This window comes from Panulirus ornatus, chromosome 12, assembly GCF_036320965.1.
Source record: "Panulirus ornatus isolate Po-2019 chromosome 12, ASM3632096v1, whole genome shotgun sequence".
NCBI classification, from domain to species: domain Eukaryota; kingdom Metazoa; phylum Arthropoda; class Malacostraca; order Decapoda; family Palinuridae; genus Panulirus; species Panulirus ornatus.
In genome coordinates, this window is record NC_092235.1 from 68,466,446 (window position 1) to 68,493,471 (window position 27,026).

Genomic DNA, 27,026 nt, shown 5'->3' on the forward strand with positions numbered 1-27,026 from the left:
CCTGATTAGCTTCTGTTTACCTGACAATTTACTCCCAATGAATAAATTGGAAAGTTTTGGATTTTCTCCTGCCTTGTCCACATAATTCTATTCAAAGTTTGTCTGTTACCCTTTCTTGCCCTGCTATACTTGTTTCTTGCTCTCACCTTATATATGTTGGCTGACAGGAGTGCTACCCATGTCTTTGTCGCAGCACATCTCAAAGCTCTCGAGCTTTCTAACGTCTCTGATTAAAGCATTCTCCCCTTTCTTAATATTCACTCTTTTTGTGGCTAGAGGTGCCAGTGTTTTTCATAATCCTTCATTGGAAATTTCACAAAACCTTTTACCACACTGCCTTCGTTCCTGGCTACTGAATTTCATTTCCTGATCAATGTTACCACAGAAAGTGTTGAGCTTTGTGTAGTTTCCATGCTTATATCTCCTCTTCGAGTTCTGTCTCACAACTACTCTTTTGATTTCATTATTTACCACATAATCAGACTTTAGCACTGCATGATCATTTTTTCCAACTGGTGTATCATATATGATATTTTCAATATCCATACTAGTATGTGTGAAGCTGCATTCCCCTGAACCAGGCAACTGTTTTTCTTTCTTTCATCCACATATGGCCTACTGGTATTCTGTCCACAAACACATTCTCTCCATGACACTTGACAGCAATTAACTTACACAACTTATTCTTCATAACTAGATTTTCCTGCAAAGAGCACTATGCACTAACCCTACCTTTTGGCAAATTGGTAAGAGCAATAAGTATGAAAGTTGTAAGTAGGAACATTAGGTGGGAGCATTAGGTAGAAGTAGTGGGTTGGAACATTGGGTAACACATTAGGTAGAAGTAGAGGGTTGGAACATTGGGTAACACACTAGGCACAAGAAGTCAGTTGGAAGGTTGAAAGCAAAACTAGGGAAAAGGGGTGTAGAGATGGAGAATGGTGATGAGATATGGTGGCTTGTGGCAAGCTTGTTTGTGGATGATACTGTGTTGTTTGCTGAGAATGAAGAGGAGCTGCAGAAGGTAGTAAGTGAGTTTTGCGAAGTGTGTAAGAATAGGCGAGTGAAGGTAAATGCAAGTAAAAGTAAAATAATGGTGTCTGAAAGGAAACAAAGTGAAAGTATATATTATATAAAACCATAAAGATTGAAAGAAGTAAGTGTACTAAACTAAGCTTTGGATATGGGATGAAAAAGATTGGAAGTGAGAGAATCTAAGAATCTAGGAACTGTCTTGGGTAAGTTTGGTGATATGGAAGGATGGATAAGGGATAAGGGAGAGTCCCTTACCTGAATAATGAAGGGTAGAGGTGTGAGTATGTAAGTAAAATAATGGTGTCTGAATGGAAACAAAGTGAAAGTATATATTATGTAACACCGTAAAGAGTGAAAGGCGAAAGTGTACTACACTAAGCTTAGGATATGGGATGAAAAAGATTGGAAGTGAGAGAATCTAAGAATCTAGGAACTGTCTTGGGTAAGTTTGGTGATATGGAAGGATGGATAAGGGATAAGGGATAAGGGAGAGAGTCCCTTACCTGAATAATGAAGGGTAGAGGTGTGAGTATGTAAGTGAAAAGAGTATTAAGGGACAGCAGAGCCTCCGAACCCTGACCTATGCAGCCAAAACATGACATGGAATGAGTCAGAGGTCAAGAATTCAGGCTGCGGAAATGAGCTATTTGAGGAGAGCATGCACTGTGATTAGATGGAATGAAGAAAGAAATGATGGGGTGTGAGAGATGTGCTATGGCAGGAAATGCAATGGGAATGAATTGTGGAGAGGTAGAAGGGGTGAAACACAATATTGTGAGGTGGTATGGGCACATGGAAAGAATGCTAGACTGGGAGTTTACATGGAAAGTGTATGATAGTACAATTAAATGGGGCTGGTGTGAGAGGAAGACCGACCACCTGTGATATGGGTGAAGAGGGTGGAGGAATACTGGAGGGAGAGAAATGGTGGAAGAATGTGTAGAATGGTGTATGTGGGGTTGGCTTGAAAGGACAGGGATAAGTGGAGACTTTTGCTGCGGCCAACCTTTGATGGGAGTTCCTGGAAGGAATGGACATCAGATATATCGATAGATAGATACAAACAGACTGTTCCCGTTCACACTTATTATCTAAATATTGAACCTGACGAGCATAACCAACACTTATTAATGTGAAGACTTCAATTCCCACCATTCCACCTGGCTCAAAACTCATACCCAAGATCCCCTAAGTAAGTGAACAACTCATAAACCAACTCCAACCTCTAAATATCCTTATTCACCACCAATGAACCAATGAACCAGTCCATCAAACTGTCTGTGACAGCTTGCAGTTGTAGATGCTCAACTTCTGATGTACTTATTTCCCAGCTTACCACCATTTATAAATTTTGATATCTTGCAATGCAGGAGATATATAGGTCGTATTCTTCTCCAATAATGTACTTGTACATTTCTCACAACTAAATATTCAAGACAGCTGAGCAAACTTATAAGGATTATCCATCTAACTGTTTCTTTATCATCTTTAACTCTACTGCAATTCATTTCAGTTGGATCAAGTGAATAAAGCCTCTCAGTTCATTTACATGTATCATTTTATGTCCAGTGTGGCAATGGAAATATGGACTTTCATATTGGTAAAAACAGTTTCTTAATTTTTTATACAGCATGCATGATCAAAAATCGTTCCTCTGCCATCCTGATCTGAATCACATTTAGCCATGAAATTCACTTTGAATCTGCCCTTCTCTTCTGAATTTTCATTCTTGTGCCTTCAGTTATACTATAACTCCTTAATTAACCAGTCATCTTTCATTCATCCATAATGGCCATACCATTGTAAAAGTTCTGTCAATATGTCTTTCCAGCAATTTCTTCACACTAATATCTTTCACACATTTTCCATTTTCATTCTGTCTCTTAATTCCAAATTTACTCCATACAGTAAAGATTCTTAAGACAAAAATTTCTGATTTAGCAGTCAAAACACCAGAGAAAATACTATGGCCCAAGTTTCTCTTTACACAGAAACAGACTTGTCTTATACCTACCATTACATTCATAATATGACTAATAAATTAAATAAAAATGAATGCTATTACAAGAAGGAATAAGTTACCAAGCAACACACTTCTACAGAAATGAGATCAGCTGTTTCCTGCCAGCACAAAACACAAATGAAGGGAAAAGGCCTGCCAGTTCTACCTCAGAATCAGACAATTCAATTGTAAAACTTTTTTTTTTTTTTTTTTTTTTTTTTATACTTTGTCGCTGTCTCCCGCGTTTGCGAGGTAGCGCAAGGAAACAGACGAAAGAAATGGCCCAACCCCCCCCATACACATGTATATACATACGTCCACACACGCAAATATGCATACCTATACAGCTTTCCATGGTTTACCCCAGACGCTTCACACGCCTTGATTCAATCCATTGGCAGCACGTCAACCCCGGTATACCACATCGCTCCAATTCACTCTATTCCTTGCCCTCCTTTCACCCTCCTGCATGTTCAGGCCCCGATCACACAAAATCTTTTTCACTCCATCTTTCCACCTCCAATTTGGTCTCCCTCTTCTCCTCGTTCCCTCCACCTCCGACACATATATCCTCTTGGTCAATCTTTCCTCACTCATTCTCTCCATGTGCCCAAACCACTTCAAAACACCCTCTTCTGCTCTCTCAACCACGCTCTTTTTATTTCCACACATCTCTCTTACCCTTACGTTACTCACTCGATCAAACCACCTCACACCACACATTGTCCTCAAACATCTCATTTCCAGCACATCCATCCTCCTGCACACAACTCTATCCATAGCCCACGCCTCGCAACCATACAACATTGTTGGAACCACTATTCCTTCAAACATACCCATTTTTGCTTTCCGAGATAATGTTCTCGACTTCCACACATTCTTCAAGGCCCCCAGAATTTTCGCCCCCTCCCCCACCCTATGATCCACTTCCGCTTCCATGGTTCCATCCGCTGCCAGATCCACTCCCAGATATCTAAAACACTTCACTTCCTCCAGTTTTTCTCCATTCAAACTCACCTCCCAATTGACTTGACCCTCAACCCTACTGTACCTAATAACCTTGCTCTTATTCACATTTACTCTTAACTTTCTTCTTCCACACACTTTACCAAACTCAGTCACCAGCTTCTGCAGTTTCTCACATGAGTCAGCCACCAGCGCTGTATTATCAGCGAACAACAACTGACTCACTTCCCAAGCTCTCTCATCCCCAACAGACTTCATACTTGCCCCTCTTTCCAAAACTCTTGCATTTACCTCCCTAACAACCCCATCCATAAACAAATTAAACAACCATGGAGACATCACACACCCCTGCCGCAAACCTACATTCACTTAAGACAAATTTTTATGACTGCTGATTTATGAGCAAAATTACTTCCATTTTGGGCTAATATAATGTTCCGAAGAACCACAGCTAATTAGAAAAGCTTCATAATGGGTAACAGCAATAATAACCTGAAAAGAAAGAGGTCAGATTTACAGTGTCTGACTTTATTATACAATAAAGGTTAACTTGACAAAACAAAAAATTCCTCACTTCTACACTGACAGAGTTGTTTCCAGATGCACCTTTTAAGTCAGACCGCAATGTACCAGATGAAGCATCAATTTTTTCTGCCATTTCTGCTACCAACTGATTAATCTCGAACTGGCTTGATGGCTTGAGGTTGAGGTACTGTTTGTTTGTCCGAGCAGGGTCCAGTGGACGAGAACGTACATATGCAACATAGTGGCCTGAGTTGAGGCGGCCTGAGTGTTCTACAACACCATACAGACCATACAGCACCTGGGTTTGTCCTCTTGACATGTTACCCAAACCCTGAAAAACAATCAAGTCAAAACAAAAATTCAAGAGAATTATAAATTCCCATACATACAGTGTTTCCAGAAAAAAAATATGGATAAGTAAAGAACTTTTGTCATATATGCAATACAATAAACTAAATATCTCAACATTTTTAATACATACCAGTGAGATAGAAGAGGTGAATGGGGCTATATCCAGTACTAATGGAAACTGCACATAGCGGTTGACTTTTGTTAGATTGAAGCCCATGTGATGAAAACGTTTCAACTGGAGAGTCAATACAGCAGGTGGTGACAGGATCAACAACTGCTTGCTGGCATTGCTCTTCACTGATTCTCTCTGATCATCTGAAGCAGAAATTTCAAAATTACTAAGCAGAATATTTGTATTTAGACTTATTTGCTGATACTCTATAATCCAAGGATAGGGGAGGAAGAATACTACCCAAGTGTTCACAGCATACTGTATCATATGACTAACATGGGTGGAGACACACCTCTCTCTCTTACCCTTTTGTTACTTACTTGATCAGAACACCTCACACCACATAATGTCCAAAAACATCTCATTTTTAACACATTCACCTTCCTCTGCAAGTCCTCATCTATAGCCCATGCTCTCTCTCTCTCTCCCTCTCTCTCCATAGTTCATTCCCATTTCCCCTGTTGCCGAGTTAATGCCAGGAACAGATAAAGAAAGGCAGCATCCACTCTCTAGCTGTCATGTCTAATGCATCGAAACCATACCTCTCACAAACCTTTCCATGGTTTACCCTGGACTCTTCATATGCCCTGGTTCAGTCCACTGACAGAACATCAACCCATGCACGCCACATTGTTCCAATTGTGCACACCTTTCATCCTCCTGCATGTTCATGCCCACATTCCTTAAAATCTTTTTCATTCCATCCTTCCACATCCAATTTGATCTCCCTATTCTCCTTGTTCCCTCTACTTCTGACAAATATATCCTCTTTGTCAACTTTTTTTTCACTCATTCTCTTTGTATGTCCAAACCATTTCAGCACAACCTTTTCTGCTCTCTCATCCACACTCTTTTTACTACCACACCTCTCTCTTGCCCTTTCATTACTTACTTGTTCAAACCACCTCACACTACATTCTGTCTTCAAAAATTTCACAACCAACCCCACTCACACAGTCCTATCTATGGGCCATACATGCATCCATATAATAATGTTGTGACAATTATACTTTCAACCATACCCATACTATACTTTCAAACAAGCCTATACTTTCAAACATGCCCTCTTTTGCCCTCACAGATAACAGTCTCTCTTTCCACACATTCTTTAGTGCTCCCAAAACCTTTGCCCTCTCACTCAACCTATGACACTTCTGCTTCCAAGGTTTCGCTCACTACTATGTCCACTCCCAGGCATCTAAAACACTTCACTTCCTCCTATTTCTCTCCATTCAAACTCACACCCCAACTCTCCTGTCCCTGCTCAACTCTGCTAAACCTAATAACCTTGCTCTTATTCACATATACTCTTAACTTTCTCCCTTCACACACCCTTCCAAACTCAGTTACCAACTTCTGCACTTTCACACTCAAATCTGCCAACAGTGCTATATCATCAGCAAACAACTAATGACTCACTTCCCAAGTATATCCACCCCTTCAAAACTCTCTTATCTATCTCCCTTACCAGCCCATTCATAAACAAATTAAACAATCATGGTGACATCACACACCCCTTCGAGAGACACCTTCACTTGGAACCCATCACTATCCTCTCTTCCTACCTGTACACATGCCTTAAAATCTTGATAAAAACGTCTCTCTACTTCTAGTAGCTTTCTTCCCACATCTTATATTCTTAAGACCTTCCACAAGGCATTTCTATCAACCTTCTCATATACTTTCTTCATATCCATAAATACCACACACAAATCCATCTACTTCTCTAAGTATTTCTCATGCATATTCTTCAAAACAAATAGAATGAGTGGTATAGTGAAGAGAGGTGTTGAAAGTCTTCCAAATGATGAAATCTAGCAAGGCGGTGGGAGTGGATGGCGTAAGTTTGTTGAGTAAGTTTGCAGGGCCAGAAATCCTCCCCTCCTTGTATTTTTTTAACTTTCTAAAATGGGAAACATACACATATATATACATAAATGTCCATACATGCACATATCGACATATAAACATATACATCTGCATACACAGACATATACACATGTACATATTCATACTAGCTTGCCTTCATCAATTCCTGGCACTGCCCCACACCACAGGATACAGCATCACTACCCCCTGCTTCAGCAAAGTAGTGCCAGAAAACAGGTAGCACCAGGAAACAGATGAAAAAAGATCTATTCACACTCAGTTTCTAGCTGTCATGTGTAATGCACCATAACCACAGATCCCTATCCACATCCAGGCCTCACAGACCTTTTCATGGTTTACCCCAGACATTTCACATGCCCTGGTTCAGTCCACTGACAACACATCGACCCCAGTATACCACATTGTTACAATTCACTCTATTCGTGCACACCTCTCACCCTCCTGAATGTTTAGGCCGTGATAGCTCAAAATCTTTTTCACTCAATCCTTCTACCTCCAATTTGGTCTCCTGCTTCTCCTTGTTCTCTCTACCTGTGACATATATATATATATATATATATATATATATATATATATATATATATATATATATATATATATATAAATATATATATTTATACTTTGTCGCTGTCTCCCGCGTCTGCGAGGTAGCGCAAGGAAACAGACGAAAGAAATGGCCCAACCCACCCCCATACACATGTACATACACACGTCCACACACGCAAATATACATACCTACACAGCTTTCCATGGTTTACCCCAGACGCCTCACATGCCTTGATTCAATCCACTGTCAGCACGTCAACCCCTGTATACCACATGGCTCCAATTCACTCTATTCCTTGCCCTCCTTTCACCCTCCAGCATGTTCAGGCCCCGATCACACAAAATCTTTTTCACTCCATCTTTCCACCTCCAATTTGGTCTCCCTCTTCTCCTCGTTCCCTCCACCTCCGACACATATATCCTCTTGGTCAATCTTTCCTCACTCATTCTCTCCATGTGCCCAAACCATTTCAAAACACCCTCTTCTGCTCTCTCAACCACGCTCTTTTTATTTCCACACATCTCTCTTACCCTTACGTTACTTACTCGATCAAACCACCTCACACCACACATTGTCCTCAAACATCTCATTTCCAGCACATCCATCCTCCTGCGCACATCTCTATCCATAGCCCACGCCTCGCAACCATACAACATTGTTGGAACCACTATTCCTTCAAACATACCCATTTTTGCTTTCCGAGATAATGTTCTCGACTTCCACACATTTTTCAAGGCTCCCAAAATTTTCGCCCCCTCCCCCACCCTATGATCCACTTCCGCTTCCATGGTTCCATCCGCTGACAGATCCACTCCCAGATATCTAAAACACTTCACTTCCTCCAGTTTTTCTCCATTCAAACTCACCTCCCAATTGACTTGACCCTCACCCCTACTGTACCTAATAACCTTGCTCTTATTCACATTTACTCTTAACTTTCTTCTTCCACACACTTTACCAAACTCAGTCACCAGCTTCTGCAGCTTCTCACACAAATCAGCTACAAAGAGCTGTATCACTGGCGAACAACAGCAGACTCACTTCCCAGGCCCTCTCATCCCCAACAAACTGCATGCTCACCCCTCTTTCCAATACTCTTGCATTTACCTCCCCAACCACACCATCTATTAACAAAGTAAACAACCTTGGGGACATCACAAATCCCTACCGCAAACCGACATTCACTGGGAACCAATCATTTTCCTCTCTTCCTACTCATACACATGCCTTACATCCATGATAAAAACTTTTCAAAGCTTCTAGCAAATTACCACCCAAACCATATACTCTTAAAACTTTCTACAAAGCATCTCTATCAAGCCTATCATATGCCTTCTCCAAATACACAAATGCTACATACAAATCCATCTGTTTTTCCAAGTATTTCTCACATACATTCTTCAAAGCAAACAACTGATCCACACATGCTCTACCACTTCTGAAACCACACTGCTCTTCCCCAGTCTGATGCTCTGTACATGCCTTCAACCTCTAATCAATACCCTCCCAAACAATTTCCCAGATATACTCAACACATATAATTTCCCAAGAATACCGAACAAACTTATGCCTCTGTTGTTTGAACACTCACTGTTATCCCCTTTGCCTTTGTACAATGGCGCTGCATACATATTCTGCCAATCCTCAGGCACTTCACCATGATCTATACATACACTGAATATCTTTATCAACCGATCAACAACAAAGTCACCCCCCTTTTTTAATAAAGTCCACTGCAATACCATCCAAACCCGCTGCCTTGCTAGATTTCATCTTCCACAAAGTTTTCACTACCTCTTCTCTCTTTACCAAACCATTCTCCCTGACCCTCTCACTTCGCACACCACTCTGACCAAAACACCCTATATCTGCCACTCTATCATCAAACATTCAACAATCCTTCAAAATACTCACTCCATCTCCTTCTCACTTCATCACTACCTGTTACTACCTTCACTGATGTTCCCATTTGTTTTCTTGTCTTATGCATGTTATTTACCTCCTTCAAAAACATCTTATTCTCTCTAACATTCAATGATACTCTCTCACCCCAACTCTCATTAGCTCTCACTTTCAACCCTGGCACCTTTCTCTTGACCTCCTGCCACATTCTTATATATATATATATATATCTCCCAGTCATTTGCATTACTTCCCTGCAAGTATCGTTCAAACCCTCTCTTTTCTCTTTCACTAACAACCTTACTTCTTCATCCCAACATTCACTACTCTTTCTGCTCTGCCCAACTCTCACCTTTCTCATGCCACATGCATCTTTTGCACAAGCCATCACTGCTTCCCTAAATACATCCCATTCCTCACCCACTCCCTTCACGTCATTTGCTCTCATCTTTTGCCACTCTACTCTCATCACTCTCTTCTCCCCAACATTCTCTCTTCTTTTTTGAAAACCTCTACAAATCTTCACCTTCGCCTCCATAAGATAGTGATCAGACATCCCTCTAGCTGCCCCTCTCAGCACATTAACATCCAAAAGTCTATCTTTTACAAGCCTATCAATTAATGCATAATCCAATAATGCACTCTGACCATCTCTCCTACTCACACATATATAAATATGTATATCTCTTTTTAAACCAAGTATTCCTAATCACCAGTCTTTTTTCAGCACACAAATCCACAAGCTCTTCACCATTAACAATTACATTACTGAACACCCTACGTACACCAATTACACCCTCAACTGCCACATTACTCACCTTCACACTTAAATCACCCATCACTATAATCTGGTCTTGTGCATCAAAGCCGCTAAAACACTTGCCCCTCATGATTTTTCTTCTCATGACCCGGTGCATATGCACCAATAATCACCCATCTCTCTCCATCCACTTTCAGTTTTAACCACATCAATCTAGAATTTACTTCCTTACTCTCTCTCTCTCCATCCACATTCAGTTTTACCCACATCTATCTAGAATTTACTTTCTTACTCTCTATCACGTACTCCTACAACTCCTGCTTCAGGAGTAGTGCTACTCCTTCCTAAGCTCTTGTCCTCTCACCAACCCCTGACTTTACTCCCAAGACTTTCCCAAACCACTCTTCCCCTTTACCTTTGAGCTTTGTTTCACTCAGAGCTGGAACTTCCAGGTTTCTTTCCTCAAACATACTACCTATCTCTCCTTTCTTCTCATCTTGGTTACATCCACATTCTTTCCTCAAACATACTACCTATCTCTCCTTTCTTCTCATCTTGGTTACATCCACACGCATTCAGACACCCATATCTGAGTCTTCGAGGAGGATGAGCACTCCTTGCTTAACTCCTTCTGTTTCCCTTTTTAGAAATCTAAATACAAGGAGGGGAGGGGTTTCAGCCCCCACTCCCGCCCCCTTCAGTCACCTTCTAAGACACGCAGGGAATACGTGCAATTAACTTTTAATGTTCAGTAAGGCTGAAAGAATAAAAGCAATGATAGTTACCTAAATGCTGCTGATTGTGGACCTTGGTGCAATTTTCACATGAGATCTTGTTAGAACCTGTCAGTAACTCAGGTGCAGTGAAGTTGGTGAGACAGGACATGACAGAGCACTCTTGACTGTGACATTGGTAACTGAAAAAACAGTTCATGGCAGTCACAAGAAAAATACTACCTTTGTTTTTTCTACTTTTCCAAGTTAATTACAAAATATAATCCTTGAGATAATCCAGAGCAGAAACAGGATTTTTTTTAAATATCTTATGTAAAGTGAAGTTTTTGAAATAGCATACGAAAGATATTGGTAACAACCACTGTCATGCTTTTAGATGTTTACATACATATTTTCATTTCAGGGACAGGATGGTCAAAAACCAACAAAGTATATGAAACTTCTAACTGTACATGAATAAAATTATGAGCTACAGCAACTTCTGTGTATAACCTTTCTTGATAAATGATATCATGGACTGTTTAAGACAAAATGTCAAACTTCTAACTAAACACCTAGCATTTGTGAATCCTCAAATCATGAGCCAAGCCAGCTTAAATGTACCAGTCCCACTTCAAAATAGCTTAACTATTAATTAACTTCCAACATCATACCATCCAAATAATGATTCATCCATCAACAGCAAAGAAACTAACCAGTGACATAAGCTCTGAAAAACAAATCAGCAACACAAGTGGGTGGTTCATAATTATACTTTCAAGATCTAGCTGCTAAAGCACAGAAAGAAGTAATGCACAATTTGAAACCAGTTCATTTCTTTGCTTAACAACAAACTGCAGTAACTTGTGCCTAAAGTAAAAAAGAATGCCAGTGTCTGTGAAGGGAGGTGGCTGCTTACTTGTACAATTATGATAAAGGTACACCACAGAATTTCCGGCAACTGATGGTTCGGCACCTCCTTTAGTCCAGACAAAATTATGTGAGGGAACTTGAAATTACCGCGGTCACAGATGGCGTTATGTGTAGGTCGCACTTATCTACATTCTTTACACTGCACTCGTTGGTGGTGATACTGCAATTCTGTGAGATTCTTGGCTTATTCTGCTTAAATCTAATGCTAGCTATGGCTTCTAAGACATATGAGTGTCAGTCGTGGTGTCAAACATAAACACCAGTCCATATCGATCCAACATAAAGTAGAATTGTTGCAAAAAATGGACTGTGGCATTTCGGAGCATAAGCTGTGTGACATCTACAGTATTGGTTCATCAACTGTTTATGATATAAAGAAGCAAAGGGAGAAAATATTGAAATTTAATGCAGACTGCGATTCCAAGAAGCAAATGGCGAAAAGAAAAACTATAAAAGATGGTAAGAGTACTGAGCACAATCAAGTGATGATGGAATGGTTTTGACAGCGTTGGAGTTATGGAGTGGACTTGTCAGGTAGCATAACTTGTTCCATAAAGAACTTATATTACAACATAAGCATGGCTACAGTGAAGGATGGCTTCAAAGTTTCAAGAAGCATCATGGAATTTCCATGAATACAGTGTGTGGAGAAAAGTGGTCTGCAAACCACGAGGGAGCTGCCGAGTATGTGGATGAATTTGCGAAACTCGTAGCTGACGAGCACCTCAGTCCTGAGCAGGTGTATAATGCAGATGAAACTGCATTATTCTGGCGATGCACACCTAGAAAAACACTAACAACAGAAGACGAATTGACCCCACAGGATTCAATCTAAGGACAGACTTACCATCTTAGGGTGCTCAAACATTTAATATTCATTTAATTCAAATTTCTAGCAGTCCACGGTATACTTCAGATACATGGAGATGTACAATTAGTGGGTCAGAGGTGTGTTGATGAATTATCATTACATGACCACAGTTGGTCCAGCAAAATGGTTAATCCGGCAAGGCTTTAGAACCAAGAGTACCGGAAAATCGGTGGTGTACCTGTGGCACTATAACCCATAAAAGTTATACAGAAAGCCATTTGATCATAATGTGGACACCTGTCAAAAAGACAATTATTCATCAGAACCACTGGCACCGACACTTGGGACTGAAGAAATCATTCATAGTACTCATGTTATGCTCAACTCAACAGTAGTACAAACAATTCTTCATTATTCTCCATTATTATCATCATTATAATCACTCCAGGATGTTACCCAGGATCTCATTCTGAATGACCCTGAATTTGTTACAAGGTTGTGCTTCTTACAGTAGGAGGGAAATGTGGACTCCTTTGGAGAGAGAAATTCGTTGACAAGACTGTACTCCCAAAAATACAGTCTTGCCAAAGGTGTCTTTTCACTCAGTGTAACCTAAAGCTGGTGGATGCTGGTTTCATTTCTAATCTTGATAAATTCCTAATACAGGAATGATTCCAGACCTGTATTCACTTCATAAGATGTAGTCATCTTATTAAATAAATAACAAAGCTGCTTAATTGGTAGTGCAGGTCTTAATAAACTGTATACACATTTTGATACATAGCTCTTAGACCATTACTAGCATATAAAGAAACCACCACGATAGAATTATAATCTTCAAATGAAAAGAATGTGGATTTCTAATTCCTCGCATTACTCTCCAAATCAAGTCATAATCACATGCATAAAATAAACATACGTTGTGTAGCTTACAGTGAGAAAAGGAGTATCCCTGATTCTTTTACTGTATGGATTTTCAACAATTCATTTAATTCATGGACACCTTAGGGATTGTTTAATCTCTAGCCACTAAGGCAAGCCTACATAATAATCAAATGATATTCCTCAGAGTAATCAGTTGCTGGTTTGCAATGCTAGTTCATTCTCATATCAGTTGGTACAAGAAACTACAATTATCTCCTAAGCTATCAACCTTTGCTTTTATGCTCCTAAAAGATCTGGACTGCTGGTGACAGAAAAGTATGTGATTACTACCCTAATGTTCCCTTGCCTTCACAAAACTTACAAACTATGCCCTTGAATCTAGAGATGACAGAACATGGACTCAATTAGCAAAATGAAAAGCCTCTTCAGTGTGACACTGAGGAAAGCTTTACCTTTGTATGTTCAAGTCATAGCCATACAATTACATTTACCTCTATATCTTTCTATATCAAGATCAGCATCAGTCATCTTTCCCTCAATAGCTATCTATATTTATGATGCCCAATCCCTCCGGGAACTCCCATCAAGGGGTGGTCACGGCAAAAGAGTCTCCACTTATCCCCTACGTGCCTCCCTTGCATACACCATTCCATGTATTCCTCCATCCTATTTGCCCATGTAACAAGTGGTCTTCCTCTAACACCAACCCCTTTAATTATGCTATCACACACTCTCCTTGTAAATTCCTAGTCTTGCATTCTTTCCCCAAGCCCATACCCCCTCAAAGTATTACGTTTCACCCATTGTACCACTCCACAATTCATTCCCTTTGCATTCCCTGCCATACCACATCTCTCTTGCACCTCTTCATTTCTTTCTTCACTCCATCTAGTCACACCACATGCTCTTTTCAAATATCTCCTTTCCATAGCCTGGATTCTTGACCTTTATGACTCATTCCATGACCATGTTTTGGTTGCATGGGTCAGAGTTTGGAGGACTATGCTGTCCCTTAATCCTCTCTGCACTTCCATACATACACCTCTACCCTTCATTATTCTGTTAAAGAACCCAATGCTCTTCTACCATGTACTATTCTCTCCCTTATATCACCAACCTTACCCAAGACAGCTCCCAGATACTTAAATTCTCTCATGTTTGCTAGTCTTCTCTCCCCCCATATCCAAAGCACAATTCAGTACTTTCTACTTTCATTCTATATAGTTTTACAAAATCTATACCTTCATTCTGTTTCCTTTCAAACACCATTACTTTACTTGCATTTACCTTCAATCGTCTACACTCACACATATCATAAAATACACTTACAACCTTCTGCAACTCTTCTTCACTAAGTAAACAACACAGTATCATCCACAAACAGGCATGCCACTAGCCACCATATCTCTTCGCCACACTCCATCTTTACACCCCTTTTCCCTGGTTTTGTTTTCCCTTTGTTATCACTCCATCCATATACATATTTATTTATTATAATTAATCACTGTCTCCCGCATCAGCCAGGTAGCACCAGGAAACAGACAAAGTATGGCCTATCCACTCATATACACATACATACATACATAAACCTGGGCAAGAGAAGAAAGATCATGAGAGGCAAGTGTTTTGGGAGCAGCTGAATGAGTGTGTTAGCAGTTTTGATGGGTGATTTGAATACAAAGGTGAGTAATGTGGCAGTTGAGGGAATAACTGGTGTACATGGGGTGTTCAGTGTTTTAAATGGAAATGGTGAAGAGCTTGTAGATTTGAGTGTTGAAAAAGGACTAATGATTGGGAATACCTGGTTCAAAAAGAAAGATATACATAAGTATATGTATGAAAGTAGGAGAGATGGCCAGAGAGCATTACTGGATTACGTGTTAATTGATAGGCGCATGAAAGAGAGACTTTTGGATGTTAAAGTGCTGAGAGGTGCAACTGGAGGGATGTCTGATCATTATCTTGTGGAGGTGAAGGTGAAGATTTGTAGAGGTTTTCAGAAAAGAAGAGAGAATGTTGGGGTGAAGAGAGTGGTGAGAGTACATGAGCTTGGGAAGACTTGTGTGAAGAAGTATCAGGAAAGACTGAGTGCAGAATGGAAAAATAATATCCTACCAAACCTACATATCTTTTGTGTTGCACAGATTCTCAAACCACTATGATGCTATTTTACTTTACAGTTTTCTCTTAGTAGTGTTATCTCAGCAGAATTTGGTTAACTATCATTATCCCCAATATCACTTTCTTAATTACAATAGATAATAGCTTTCTTAAAACTACAACAACAAGTATTCAATGCTATCACTGCTTCTAAGCTGGAGAGTTCAATACCTGCATTGAAAATTGCTGTCTTACCGAGGTGCAAGTGTAGTCAAACTCCTTGCTATCCACTCTTGCTTCAGTTTCTTCATGCACCTCGTCTTTTTTCTGTTTTCCTCTTCCTCTTCATCACCAGTTCGTTCATTAAAAGTATGAAGGGTTTCTGTTGAGCCTCGTTTTTGGCTGAAACGCTGTGTATCTAATAAACTCTCTTTACTGCTAGACTTTCGACGAATCTTCAATTCCTTTACTTTTAGGCACATCTCATCCATGTGTGCTTGGTCTACTGGGACCTGTTAGATAAACTTTCTTTTATTTTAAACTACATTTCTGAGCTGTAGAAGAAAAAGGCTAATGAATGAATAAGTTTCCCGACCTTTGTTCTGCAAACAGACCTACAATTATCATGTGAGAAATATAAAACATCTAATTACAAAACTTCTCTGAAATGATTCACTGCTGAATGACAGACAGGTCTGAATCATGTAAACATCAATATAATGGAATGGCTCCTAAGCTTACCACTACATGAAAGTGCCAATACTCCAAACTTCCTGCCATATAGGCATTTGAATTTCACAATGCAAAGGCAAAACGAGACAAGCTTTGAGGGTCTGAGTAATGATTTTTTTTTTTTTTTTTTTTTTTGCTTTGTCGCTGTCTCCCGCGTTTGCGAGGTAGCGCAAGGAAACAGACGAAAGAAATGGCCCAACCCACCCCCATACACATGTATATACAAACGTCCACACATGCAAATATACATACCTACACAGCTTTCCATGGTTTACCCCAGACGCTTCACATGCCTTGATTCAATCCACTGACAGCACGTCAACCCCGGTATACCACATCGCTCCAATTCACTCTATTCCTTGCCCTCCTTTCACCCTCCTGCATGTTCAGGCCCCGATCACACAAAATCTTTTTCACTCCATCTTTCCACCTCCAATTTGGTCTCCCTCTTCTCCTCGTTCCCTCCACCTCCGACACATATATCCTCTTGGTCAATCTTTCCTCACTCATTCTCTCCATGTGACCAAACCATTTCAAAACACCCTCTTCTGCTCTCTCAACCACGCTCTTTTTATTTCCACACATCTCTCTTACCCTTACGTTACTTACTCGATCAAACCACCTCACACCACACATTGTCCTCAAACATCTCATTTCCAGCACATCCATCCTCCTGCGCACCACTCTATCCATAGTCCACGCCTCGCAACCATACAACATTGTTGGAACCACTATTCCTTCAAACATACCCATTTTTGCTTTCCGAGATAATGTTCTCGACTTCCACACATTCTTCAAGGCTCCCAGAATTTTCGCCCCCTCGCCCACCCTATGATCCACTTCCGCTTCCATGTTTCCATCCGCTGCCAGATCCACTCCCAGATATCTAAAACACTTCACTTCCTCCAGTTTTTCTCCATTCAAACTCACCTCCCAATTGACTTGACCCTCAACCCTACTGTACCTAATAACCTTGCTCTTATTCACATTTACTCTTAACTTTCTTCTTTCACACACTTTACCAAACTCAGTCACCAGCTTCTGCAGTTTCTCACATGAATCAGCCACCAGCACTGTATTATCAGCGAACAACAACTGACTCACTTCCCAAGCTCTCTCATCCCCAACAGACTTCATCCTTGCCCCTCTTTCCAAAACTCTTGCATTCACCTCCCTAACCACCCCATCCATAAACATATTAAACAACCATGGAGACATCACACACCCCTGCCGCAAACCTACATTCACTGAGAACCAATCACTTTCCTCTCTTCCTACACGTACACATGCCTTACATCCTCGATAAAAACTTTTCACTGCTTCTAACAACTTGCCTCCCACACCATATATTCTTAATACCTTCCACAAAGCATCTCTATCAACTCTAACATATGCCTTCTCCAGATCCATAAATGCTACATACAAATCCATTTGCTTTTCTAAGTATTTCTCACATACATTCTTCAAAGCAAACACCTGATCCACACATCCTCTACCACTTCTGAAACCACACTGCTCTTCCCCAATCTGATGCTCTGTACATGCCTTCACCCTCTCAATCAATACCCTCCCATACAATTTGCCAGGAATACTCAACAAACTTATACCTCTGTAATTTGAGCACTCACTCTTATCCCCTTTGCCTTTGTACAATGGCACTATGCACGCATTCTGCCAATCCTCAGGCACCTCACCATGAGTCATACATACATTAAATAACCTTACCATCCAGTCAACAATACAGTCACCCCCTTTTTTAATAAATTCCACTGCAATACCATCCAAACCTGCTGCCTTGCCTTTCATCTTCCGCAAAGCTTTTACTACCTCTTCTCTGTTTACCAAATCATTTTCCCTAACCCTCTCACTTTGCACACCACCTCGACCAAAACACCCTATATCTGCCACTCTATCATCAAACACATTCAACAAACCTTCAAAATACTCACTCCATCTCCTTCTCACATCACCACTACTTGTTATCACCTCCCCATTTGCGCCCTTCACTGAAGTTCCCATTTGCTCCCTTGTCTTACGCACTTTATTTACCTCCTTCCAGAACATCTTTTTATTCTCCCTAAAATTTAATGATACTCTCTCACCCCAACTCTCATTTGCCCTCTTTTTCACCTCTTGCACCTTTCTCTTGACCTCCTGTCTCTTTCTTTTATATGTCTCCCACTCAATTTCATTTTTTCCCTGCAAAAATCGTCCAAATGCCTCTCTCTTCTCTTTCACTAATACTCTTACTTCTTCATCCCACCACTCACTACCCTTTCTAATCAACCCACCTCCCACTCTTCTCATGCCACAAGCATCTTTTGCGCAATCCATCACTGATTCCCTAAATACATCCCATTCCTCCCCCACTCCCCTTACTTCCATTGTTCTCACCTTTTTCCATGTGATGTGTAACATGTAAATCTTCCAAAGTAAAAACTAATCCTTTGCATTTGAGATAATTTGAAGTGTAAGGAATACATTTTAATTAAGATAATGAAAATTAAATGGATTTTGCTTAACTGCCAAGTTATTCTTATATAAGATAAGCTTCTATGGATAAAGGCACTCACAAAATAAATATCAGGAATCTCTGTCCCCACAAAAGGGAAAGGCAATTATAAGATACAGAGAGTATGAAACTCCAGGTTCTGACAAATGCATGTCAAATGATGTCATGTTCGCAAAGCTAGCTACTCTGCAAAGGTCATTAACAAAAACTTTATAAAGTACTGTACAAATGAAGCAACAAGTTTAATGAAAACATAAGAAATGAGGAGGTTATTTTCTTAACTACGGAAATAATATTATGAGGTTGCATATCAAACATCAACAATACCTAGATTATGAAATATCACCTAACAGCTCAGCTTTGCCATGTATAAGATTAAACCATGACTAACTCATGAGGTTTTGTCAATCACTCTATATCTTCATATAAGCACTAATGGGGAGGGTGCATTTGGATTTGTACCTAATGACACCGACCACAAACCTACCTATCATCAATGACTCCATCCCCTATCAAATGGAGTGGATCAGATGCATAAAGCCTCTAAAATCACCCATACACACTCTCAACCTATGCTTTATGTTTATCCTGAACATGTCATTTTGCATATTCAGATGATTTGTCAACTGAAACCAGTACCTACACTCAAAAAATCTATTAAAAAATGCTCAATTGCATCAGATCTCATGCATCTTGATTAAAACTGCCCTTATACATAAAAATCTTTTAATGCCTGCAATCTTAAATAATTCCGCTAGCATCCTTATGTGAACATCTACATTAACTCTAATAAACTCTCTATGTGCATTTATTAATCTCTTCTACGCTCTACCTCATTTTCTTGAACCTTTAAACTATGCTGAATTACACTAAACAAACATCATATATACATCGACTTACCTATCATTACTCCATTACTGAATTTAATGAATTGGAGCAGGTACCTCAATCAACTATGCTTACACACATTATATAACACCCTTCAGACCTTCTGCAACTCCTTCTCACTCTCAGTAAACAATATATCACCATTTTTCTGTTTAATCTCTTAATTCTGACCATACAAATCATCCATATCTACTGCTTTTATTTTCTACCTACCCTGACTTATATAAACATCCATACATCAGCAATGGGATAAGTATCCCTTGTACAAGCTTCTCGAATACTTTATACTTAAATCTTTTCATTCACAAGAACTTTCAGAAAGGGCAACCTTAATTCTTCTCTCATGGATGATTCTTCTTTCAACTTCAGCTTCCAATTTTCATTCTTACAACACTTCACTCCTAAAACATCTAAACTCAATCACAACTTCCAGTTCTACTTCAAGCAGAAACATCTAGCAATACGAGTTTAATTTTTCAACCTATGTAAGCATGGAACCCATTATTGCTGAATCACAGAGTTTGATATTAACACTTTCACAAGTAATCAAGAATGGATTTATTGACTTGTCTATCTTATGAGGCATTACAATAAAATTGTGAAAACAAATTCCTCAAAAGTCAACAAAACCAACTTATCTGTGACTGTATTTCATACTCTGGGACCCAAAACAAATTTTGGTGCACATACCTTATGTTCCCCTGTTCCAGTATCAAAATTGTTGACAGTGTCACCACTGGAAATGGAAAGTGTGTCCCCATTTATGCTGGAAGATGCTTTACCACTTGTATTTGTAGTGTTATCTGACTTCAGTGACACATTGTCTGCTCTTTCCTGGAAAGAATATGAATGTTCCTGATGCAAAAACTCAAGGAAATAAAAACAACATTGTTCCAATAACATTTACTTTTTATACCCTTCTACTAAAACAGCAATATGACGATGATATCAGTGCTGTCCACCTGACCATTTTCATAAGCGAAATGAAACCTTCATCTGATTTTTATCATATCTTGTAGGACTTACAGTACACTGTCATGAATAAGCACAACAATGCTAGAGAAATGGAACATTCACACATAGCCTCAGTTACATCCACTCTCTAGCTGTCACATATGATGCTCCAAAAGCAAAGCCCCTAACCACAATCAAACCAGCAGATCTTTTCATCATTTCCCCAACTCCTTCATATGCACTGGTTCAACCCTAATGACAGTAAGTTGTCAACTGTAAACCACATCACTCAAATTCACTCCATCCCTTATATGCCTCACTTCCTCTGGCATGTTCAGGCCTCATGCCTTAAAAGCATTTTTTACTTCATCCTTCCATCTCCCTGGCTTTCCTCATTTCCTTGTTCCTTCCTCTTCTAACATGTATAATCTCTCAGTCATCCACTCCTTACTCATCCTTTCCATATATCCAAACCACTTTTGCAAATCTTTTTCCGCTCTTGCATACATACTCCCCTTACTACTAAAACTCTCTCTTAACCTGCATAAATACTCCACTTCCTACTAAAACTCTCTCTTAACCTATCATTTCTTATTCAATCCATGCTCCATATATCTAGGGTATGGCAGGTGTCCTGGACGCCACTCAACAGGTTTGTTTTTTGACATATGCTGCCCGATTGACATTTCTAACAGTTTGGCTTTATGAGATAAAAAAGAAATGCCTACTTTTCAACTATAGTAATATTTTGCTACTATCAGTTGCATTACCACTTCTTTTTTTTCTTTTTTCTTTCAAACTATTCGCTATTTCCTGCATTAGCGAGGTAGCATTAAGAACAGAGGACTGGACCTTTAAGGGAATATCCTCACCTGGCCCCCTTCTCTGTTCCTTCTTTTGGAAAATTAAAAAAATGCATTACCACTTCTACATTACAATTTTGATCAAATAAGTCTGTCTTTAAGATTATATATTAATTTAAGTTTGGCCTAACTCTTCAGCAGTTTATAATTACACTGCATATATTCTTATAAACATTCACTGTATGTACATTTTCAATCAAGCCCAATGTGTACATCAAGGACCAAAATCTAATCAAGTGGTCCTTGTGTCACCTCTGACTTTCCCTGAAAATTTCATAAAATTTTTTTCATAACTTTTGTTGAAAGTTGCTCAGGCAAATAAACAAACACTGGTAAAAACATAATCTCCTTGGTGTAGGTAATAAAAAAAAAATATTGGTGTCATATGTTTATACAGGGATACAATTTCAGTGATTGCTATAGGTGCTATTTCCCCTAGATACACTCCTGTACACCAGACACTGTCCTCAAACATTTTATTTCCAATACATTCACCTATCCTTTACATTTTTGTTTAAGGCCCATGCCCTGCATCCACACAGCACTTATGGGACTACTAGCCATCAAGCATACCCATTTTCACCCTTAATGCAAAAATGATGGGTCCACTGTCCACTGACATGGTGTCAGTGGACTGAACAATGGCATGTGAAAAAGCCAGGGGAATATTCGGATATAGACTCCACTTAGAATTCGAGAAAATCAACATTTCTAGAAAAGAAGCTTATATATGAAAATGCATCTACCTGAGGAAAAAGAAGAAAAAAAGGACTCATCATAAAAAAAATCTGAAAGGTTAATTCATATACATAGGCAAGGCATCAACAATGTCATAAAGAAAGGAGGACTATGGGTGGAAATTTCCCTTGAGACCCACATCAAGGCATCACCATAAAAATCTCACAATATTTACCAGTGGGTCATGAAAATTCTCAAGGTCATCACCAGTGTCGAGGCCATTACAATCTCTCTCATATGGGGTGAAATATCTCTCAGATGTCTCCGAAGCAGAATTATAGTTGAGGTGGTCACTTGAATTACAAGAATTCAAACATCTGTGAAAACATAACATATAACAAGCTGACATACTAAACTAAGACAAAAATCATTTCAAGTAACAAAATTACCAACAGCATGTTCAATAATTAGTATGTCTATTCTTACAAATGCAATTAAAGTACTGCATACTGTACAACTAAAATCTTAAATAACATTTCCATGATACATGGCTTTTTACAATTGTCACAATGTTTTTTTCATACTTTTTCTTTATTTACTTGTGCATATCATACTATTGAAATGAATACCAATAAACATCCCCGAAATTATGTATTCATGTCTTCCTGAAGAGATTCTTAATTGACAAAAATGCTCAATGCCTTCTTGAATGCCCTGACTTTTGTAATTACTTCATTGATTTATTAGTAACAAAAGGAAAGGGATTTATGGCTTACATGGCAAGTAATAAATCTGACAGTTGACATCACTGTACAGGATTAAGGAACATTTATATAGCTATGATAATTAAGTACAATATATAGTGGTTTGCAGGAGGCATTATGTAAGGGATTATGGCTTGACTGTACCCCCATGTTGTGACTAGATGAATTCACCATGATGGCAAACAAAGAACCAAAATGTGTATTATATGGGATCAATCTAGTAAAGTGTGAAACGCTAATATCAAACTAGTCTGTGATCTACTAAAATTGATCACATTAAACAACCTAGATTCACATAAAGATGAAAGAATTAACCAAGAATAAAACTGGATTTTTTTTTTAACCATACATTAAACAGAAACTTGAATAAGTCCTCCTAACTTACTGACCTGGATCTCTCTCTAAGAACCAAAGCCAAATGTTTTTGAGTTAAGGGGATATAATATACCATATTTAAAACGTGTTAAAAGGAACGAAATACTCCACAAAACAAAAATGTAAAATCAAAGCTCCTCCCATCATTGAATGCAGCCACAGAAAAGCTCATTATAACATAAGGGGTGCTGAATTTTCATATTGAAAACTAAAGAGAAAAAACAAGAGTATATATTGTTTACCTAACCTTAGATGAAAGGTGGCATCAATATTTTCAGCTATGTACCTACACGAATGAGATAACTACAGTTTCCAGTTCTCTTTTGTCCATGTAATATCTAGTCTTTCCTCCTCCATATAAATAATCTGATACACTTTTTAAGATATACTAATTCGTTTTTCTCTTTGAAAATATTTGCCACAGGGAGAACAACTACCTACTGAGCTACTAGCTGCTTAACAGGTTGAAGCCAAAAACAGTATGGGTATGAAATTCCAGAGATGCTACATGTGTACTGTCAGAGGTTTCATATAAAACTAAGTATGGGTCAGAATTAACACAGGTGATCATTTGTCATTTAATACCATGGACAATTCAACCATTCATCAACAAGGAGAGTGCTCAACATGTTAATAAAAAAGAGCATAATCAAATTTGACTGAAATACAGTATGGGTACGAGTTTCCAGGGATGCTACATGTGTACCATCAGAAGTCACATATAAAACCAAGAGTGGGTCGGAAGTAGCACAGGTGGTCATTTGTAATTTAAAGCCAATGACAATGTAACCCTTCCTTACCAAGGATAGTTCCTCTCATGTTAATAAGAAAGAGCATAATCAAATCATACTTGCAATATAAAGTTTTTTTAAAAGTGTTTAATACCAAAAAGTTTTGGAATTTTTTCAGCATTATTCCTAAATCATACAGAACAATCATTCGTACACAAACAACCACAAGCCTTAAAGATGAAGAAGAAACATTAACAAATAACTTAAATAATCGAAAACCAATGGATTACATGCAACTAAACAAAATATATAATGCATACATGATATACAGAAAAGAAAAAAGAGTTTGACCTAAGGCATATAATCTACACCAAATAATAGCCTCTGAGTATAAAAGTAAGATGAACATCTCTTGTTGCCAAGTCAGTACTGACAAAGATGAACATCTCTTGCTGCCAAATCAATACAGACAATTGCAATTGCAACAACAAAGTTTAACTAAGTTACAGCCACTAAACAGCAACACAATGGTTACTGACTAAATGCTGTTAACATCTGTGACAACATCAAAGAATCAACAATGGAGAGTAACTCTGGCTAAGTTATATCAACTATTCTTAATACATGTGCTAATGAGCTAACTCTCTCTCAATCAGTGATAAGTGGAAGGTGTAAAACCCAACTTTCTGATGAGATTTTTTATTTATTATACTATACATAAGACACGATATGAATGAAACCAGTTTGGGCATTTAAAGAGCTAGATCCCACAAATGAAAGTGACAGCCAATATCGTCATGTAAGTAAAGTACTGTATACAACTGATTTTAGTTAAATAGTTCACCCATCTGACCTATCAGTCCATATCACAAGCAGCACTCTGATACACCTGTGACATGTTAACCTGCCTCCCGGAGAGCTCACTAAAGGCCCTTCGCACCTATCAACCCATGTCCTAGTTAGCTTACTGTCACACCATTTGAATGCTTTCCATGTTTCCCAAGCCTACTTATTTTGACCTGCTGACTCTCCCTCTTATATTCTTTTGTGATCTGTATAAAATTTCATAATATCCCAGATGAAACAGGTTTTGGAGACAGCAGTTGCTAATGTTAATCTACATTTATTAAAGGATAAGATCTCAAAAATATATAAGAACTGCACTGAAAATATATGCTTTCTGAAAATGGTTAATAAGCAGCAGCTACTATAACACTTTGTTGCTATTGAGTGGTTCTGACTATAAGTGCTTCGTTTCCTCAGGTGGAGCTACAAAACAACTGCAGCACACCCTACCCCACTCCAGATGCTAGGATGCATGTGACAGAACAGCACTATTAAAAACATATATTCAAATACCCTTTTCTAATTGATATGTTGTACTTTGTATGGTAAACAAACAAAATTAAATAAAGCCAAAACCAAAACTAAACTCTAGTCACAGACAAAAGTCCAAATGAAGTTCAGGCCTTAATTAAAATACTGAGAGAATTACGAAACAGAAAAAGAAAAACAAGGGAAAGGATTTACAAATTCTGAAGTGAAAGACCTGTCTTTGGAAATGAGCCAAGTCATAGTTATTGGGAAAGGCATGAGATGATAGAGTTCCAAAGCTTTGATGTGTTGGGAAAGAGGCAGGTATCAAAACAGCCCACCCATGAGTTGCTGATGGCCACAATAATCATGTGATGCAGCAGCTTACCGAGTATTGCGTGGTCTAGCTAGTGGTGGGGGTACACAAGCAGTCAGCTCTCAGGAGCAAAAACCAAAGTAATACCTATAGAAGAGGGAAAGTGAACCAATATTGCAGCATAGGGCAAGGGGGTCAAGTTTGGAAGTAAGCCTGAGACAGTTTATTGGTGGGATTGCTTTCAACTCAACTCTGTCAAGAAAGGATACTAAGCAAGAACCAACCCAAATAAGATAGTAGTACTCCAAACAAGGATGAATCAATCCATTGTATTAATGGAGCAACTGTTCAGAAGAGAAGAAGTTTCGACATCTAAAACGGACACCCAGTTTCTTTGAGGCAGACTTAGCTGTTCCTGTAATGTGGGGTTTCCAAGAAAGAGTGGATGCTACAGTAATATCAAGTATGTTCTTTGAGTCAACAGGTGGAATTACAGAACCATCAAAGAAGAGACAAGAGTTGTGAGGAGTTTTCAACAGAGATTGGTAGAAATTGGGTCTTGGAAGCATTAAACTTAAAAAAATTTTCTACCCCACTGAGATATCCTGTACAAGTCTGAGTTTACTGAAGAAGCTGTGTCAAGACGAGATGCAGATTGAGTGAGAGAAGAGGGAGCAGAATTGAAGGATGTGGATCAACGCAGTTGGGTTGTTAGTGTATGGGTGTACTGAATCATTTGTGAAGGAGGAAATCATTGAGAAAAAGGAGAAAAAGAGTATGGGGCAGGACAAGAACCTTGACAGATACCGCTGTTGATGGAGAAAAGGGTGGGGGCTGATCTATCAACAACCAAAGAGACAGATTGGCAGGAGAAGGAGCTAGATATGAAGTACCAATGTGAGGGAGGAAAGCCAAAAGAGGGGAGCTTTAAGATGAAATCCTGATGCCACACCCTGTCAAAAGCCTAAGATAAGTCAAGGGCAACTACACATGACTCCTCAAAATCTTTCAGGGATGATGACCAGACAAAATTAAGACACGAAAGAATATCACCTGTGGATCTCTCCTTACAAAAGTCATACTGGCGATCAGAGAAAAACTGATTTTTGAGGCGTTTATGGATATGGGAGTTAAGGAGGGATTCAAAGACTTTGGAAACAGTAGATATCAAAGCAATAGGATAATAGCTGGAGGGGTCAGAACAGTCACCCTTCTTAGGAATGGGATGTATAAATGCATGTTTCCAACGAGAAGGAAAAGTTTTGGTTTTTAAACAGAAATGGAATAGAGGAGTAAGCACAGGTGCA

The 27,026-nt window shown here is 39.0% G+C and overlaps 1 protein-coding gene across 11 annotated transcripts in view; it reads right to left on the reverse strand.

The window, feature by feature from the left end:
- Positions 1-27,026, reverse strand: part of Usp16-45 (ubiquitin specific protease 16/45) — a 186,060-nt gene that overhangs the window by 21,637 nt on the left and 137,397 nt on the right. For all 11 annotated transcript variants that reach the window (XM_071668163.1, XM_071668161.1, XM_071668162.1 and 8 more), the window contains 6 exons: positions 22,455-22,596; positions 20,415-20,558; positions 15,848-16,104; positions 10,936-11,066; positions 5,010-5,194; positions 4,578-4,859 (listed from right to left, as the gene is read on the reverse strand). In XM_071668163.1, coding sequence (XP_071524264.1) covers positions 4,578-4,859; positions 5,010-5,194; positions 10,936-11,066; positions 15,848-16,104; positions 20,415-20,558; positions 22,455-22,596 — 1,141 coding nt within the window. The remainder of the gene's footprint in view (positions 1-4,577; positions 4,860-5,009; positions 5,195-10,935; positions 11,067-15,847; positions 16,105-20,414; positions 20,559-22,454; positions 22,597-27,026) is intronic.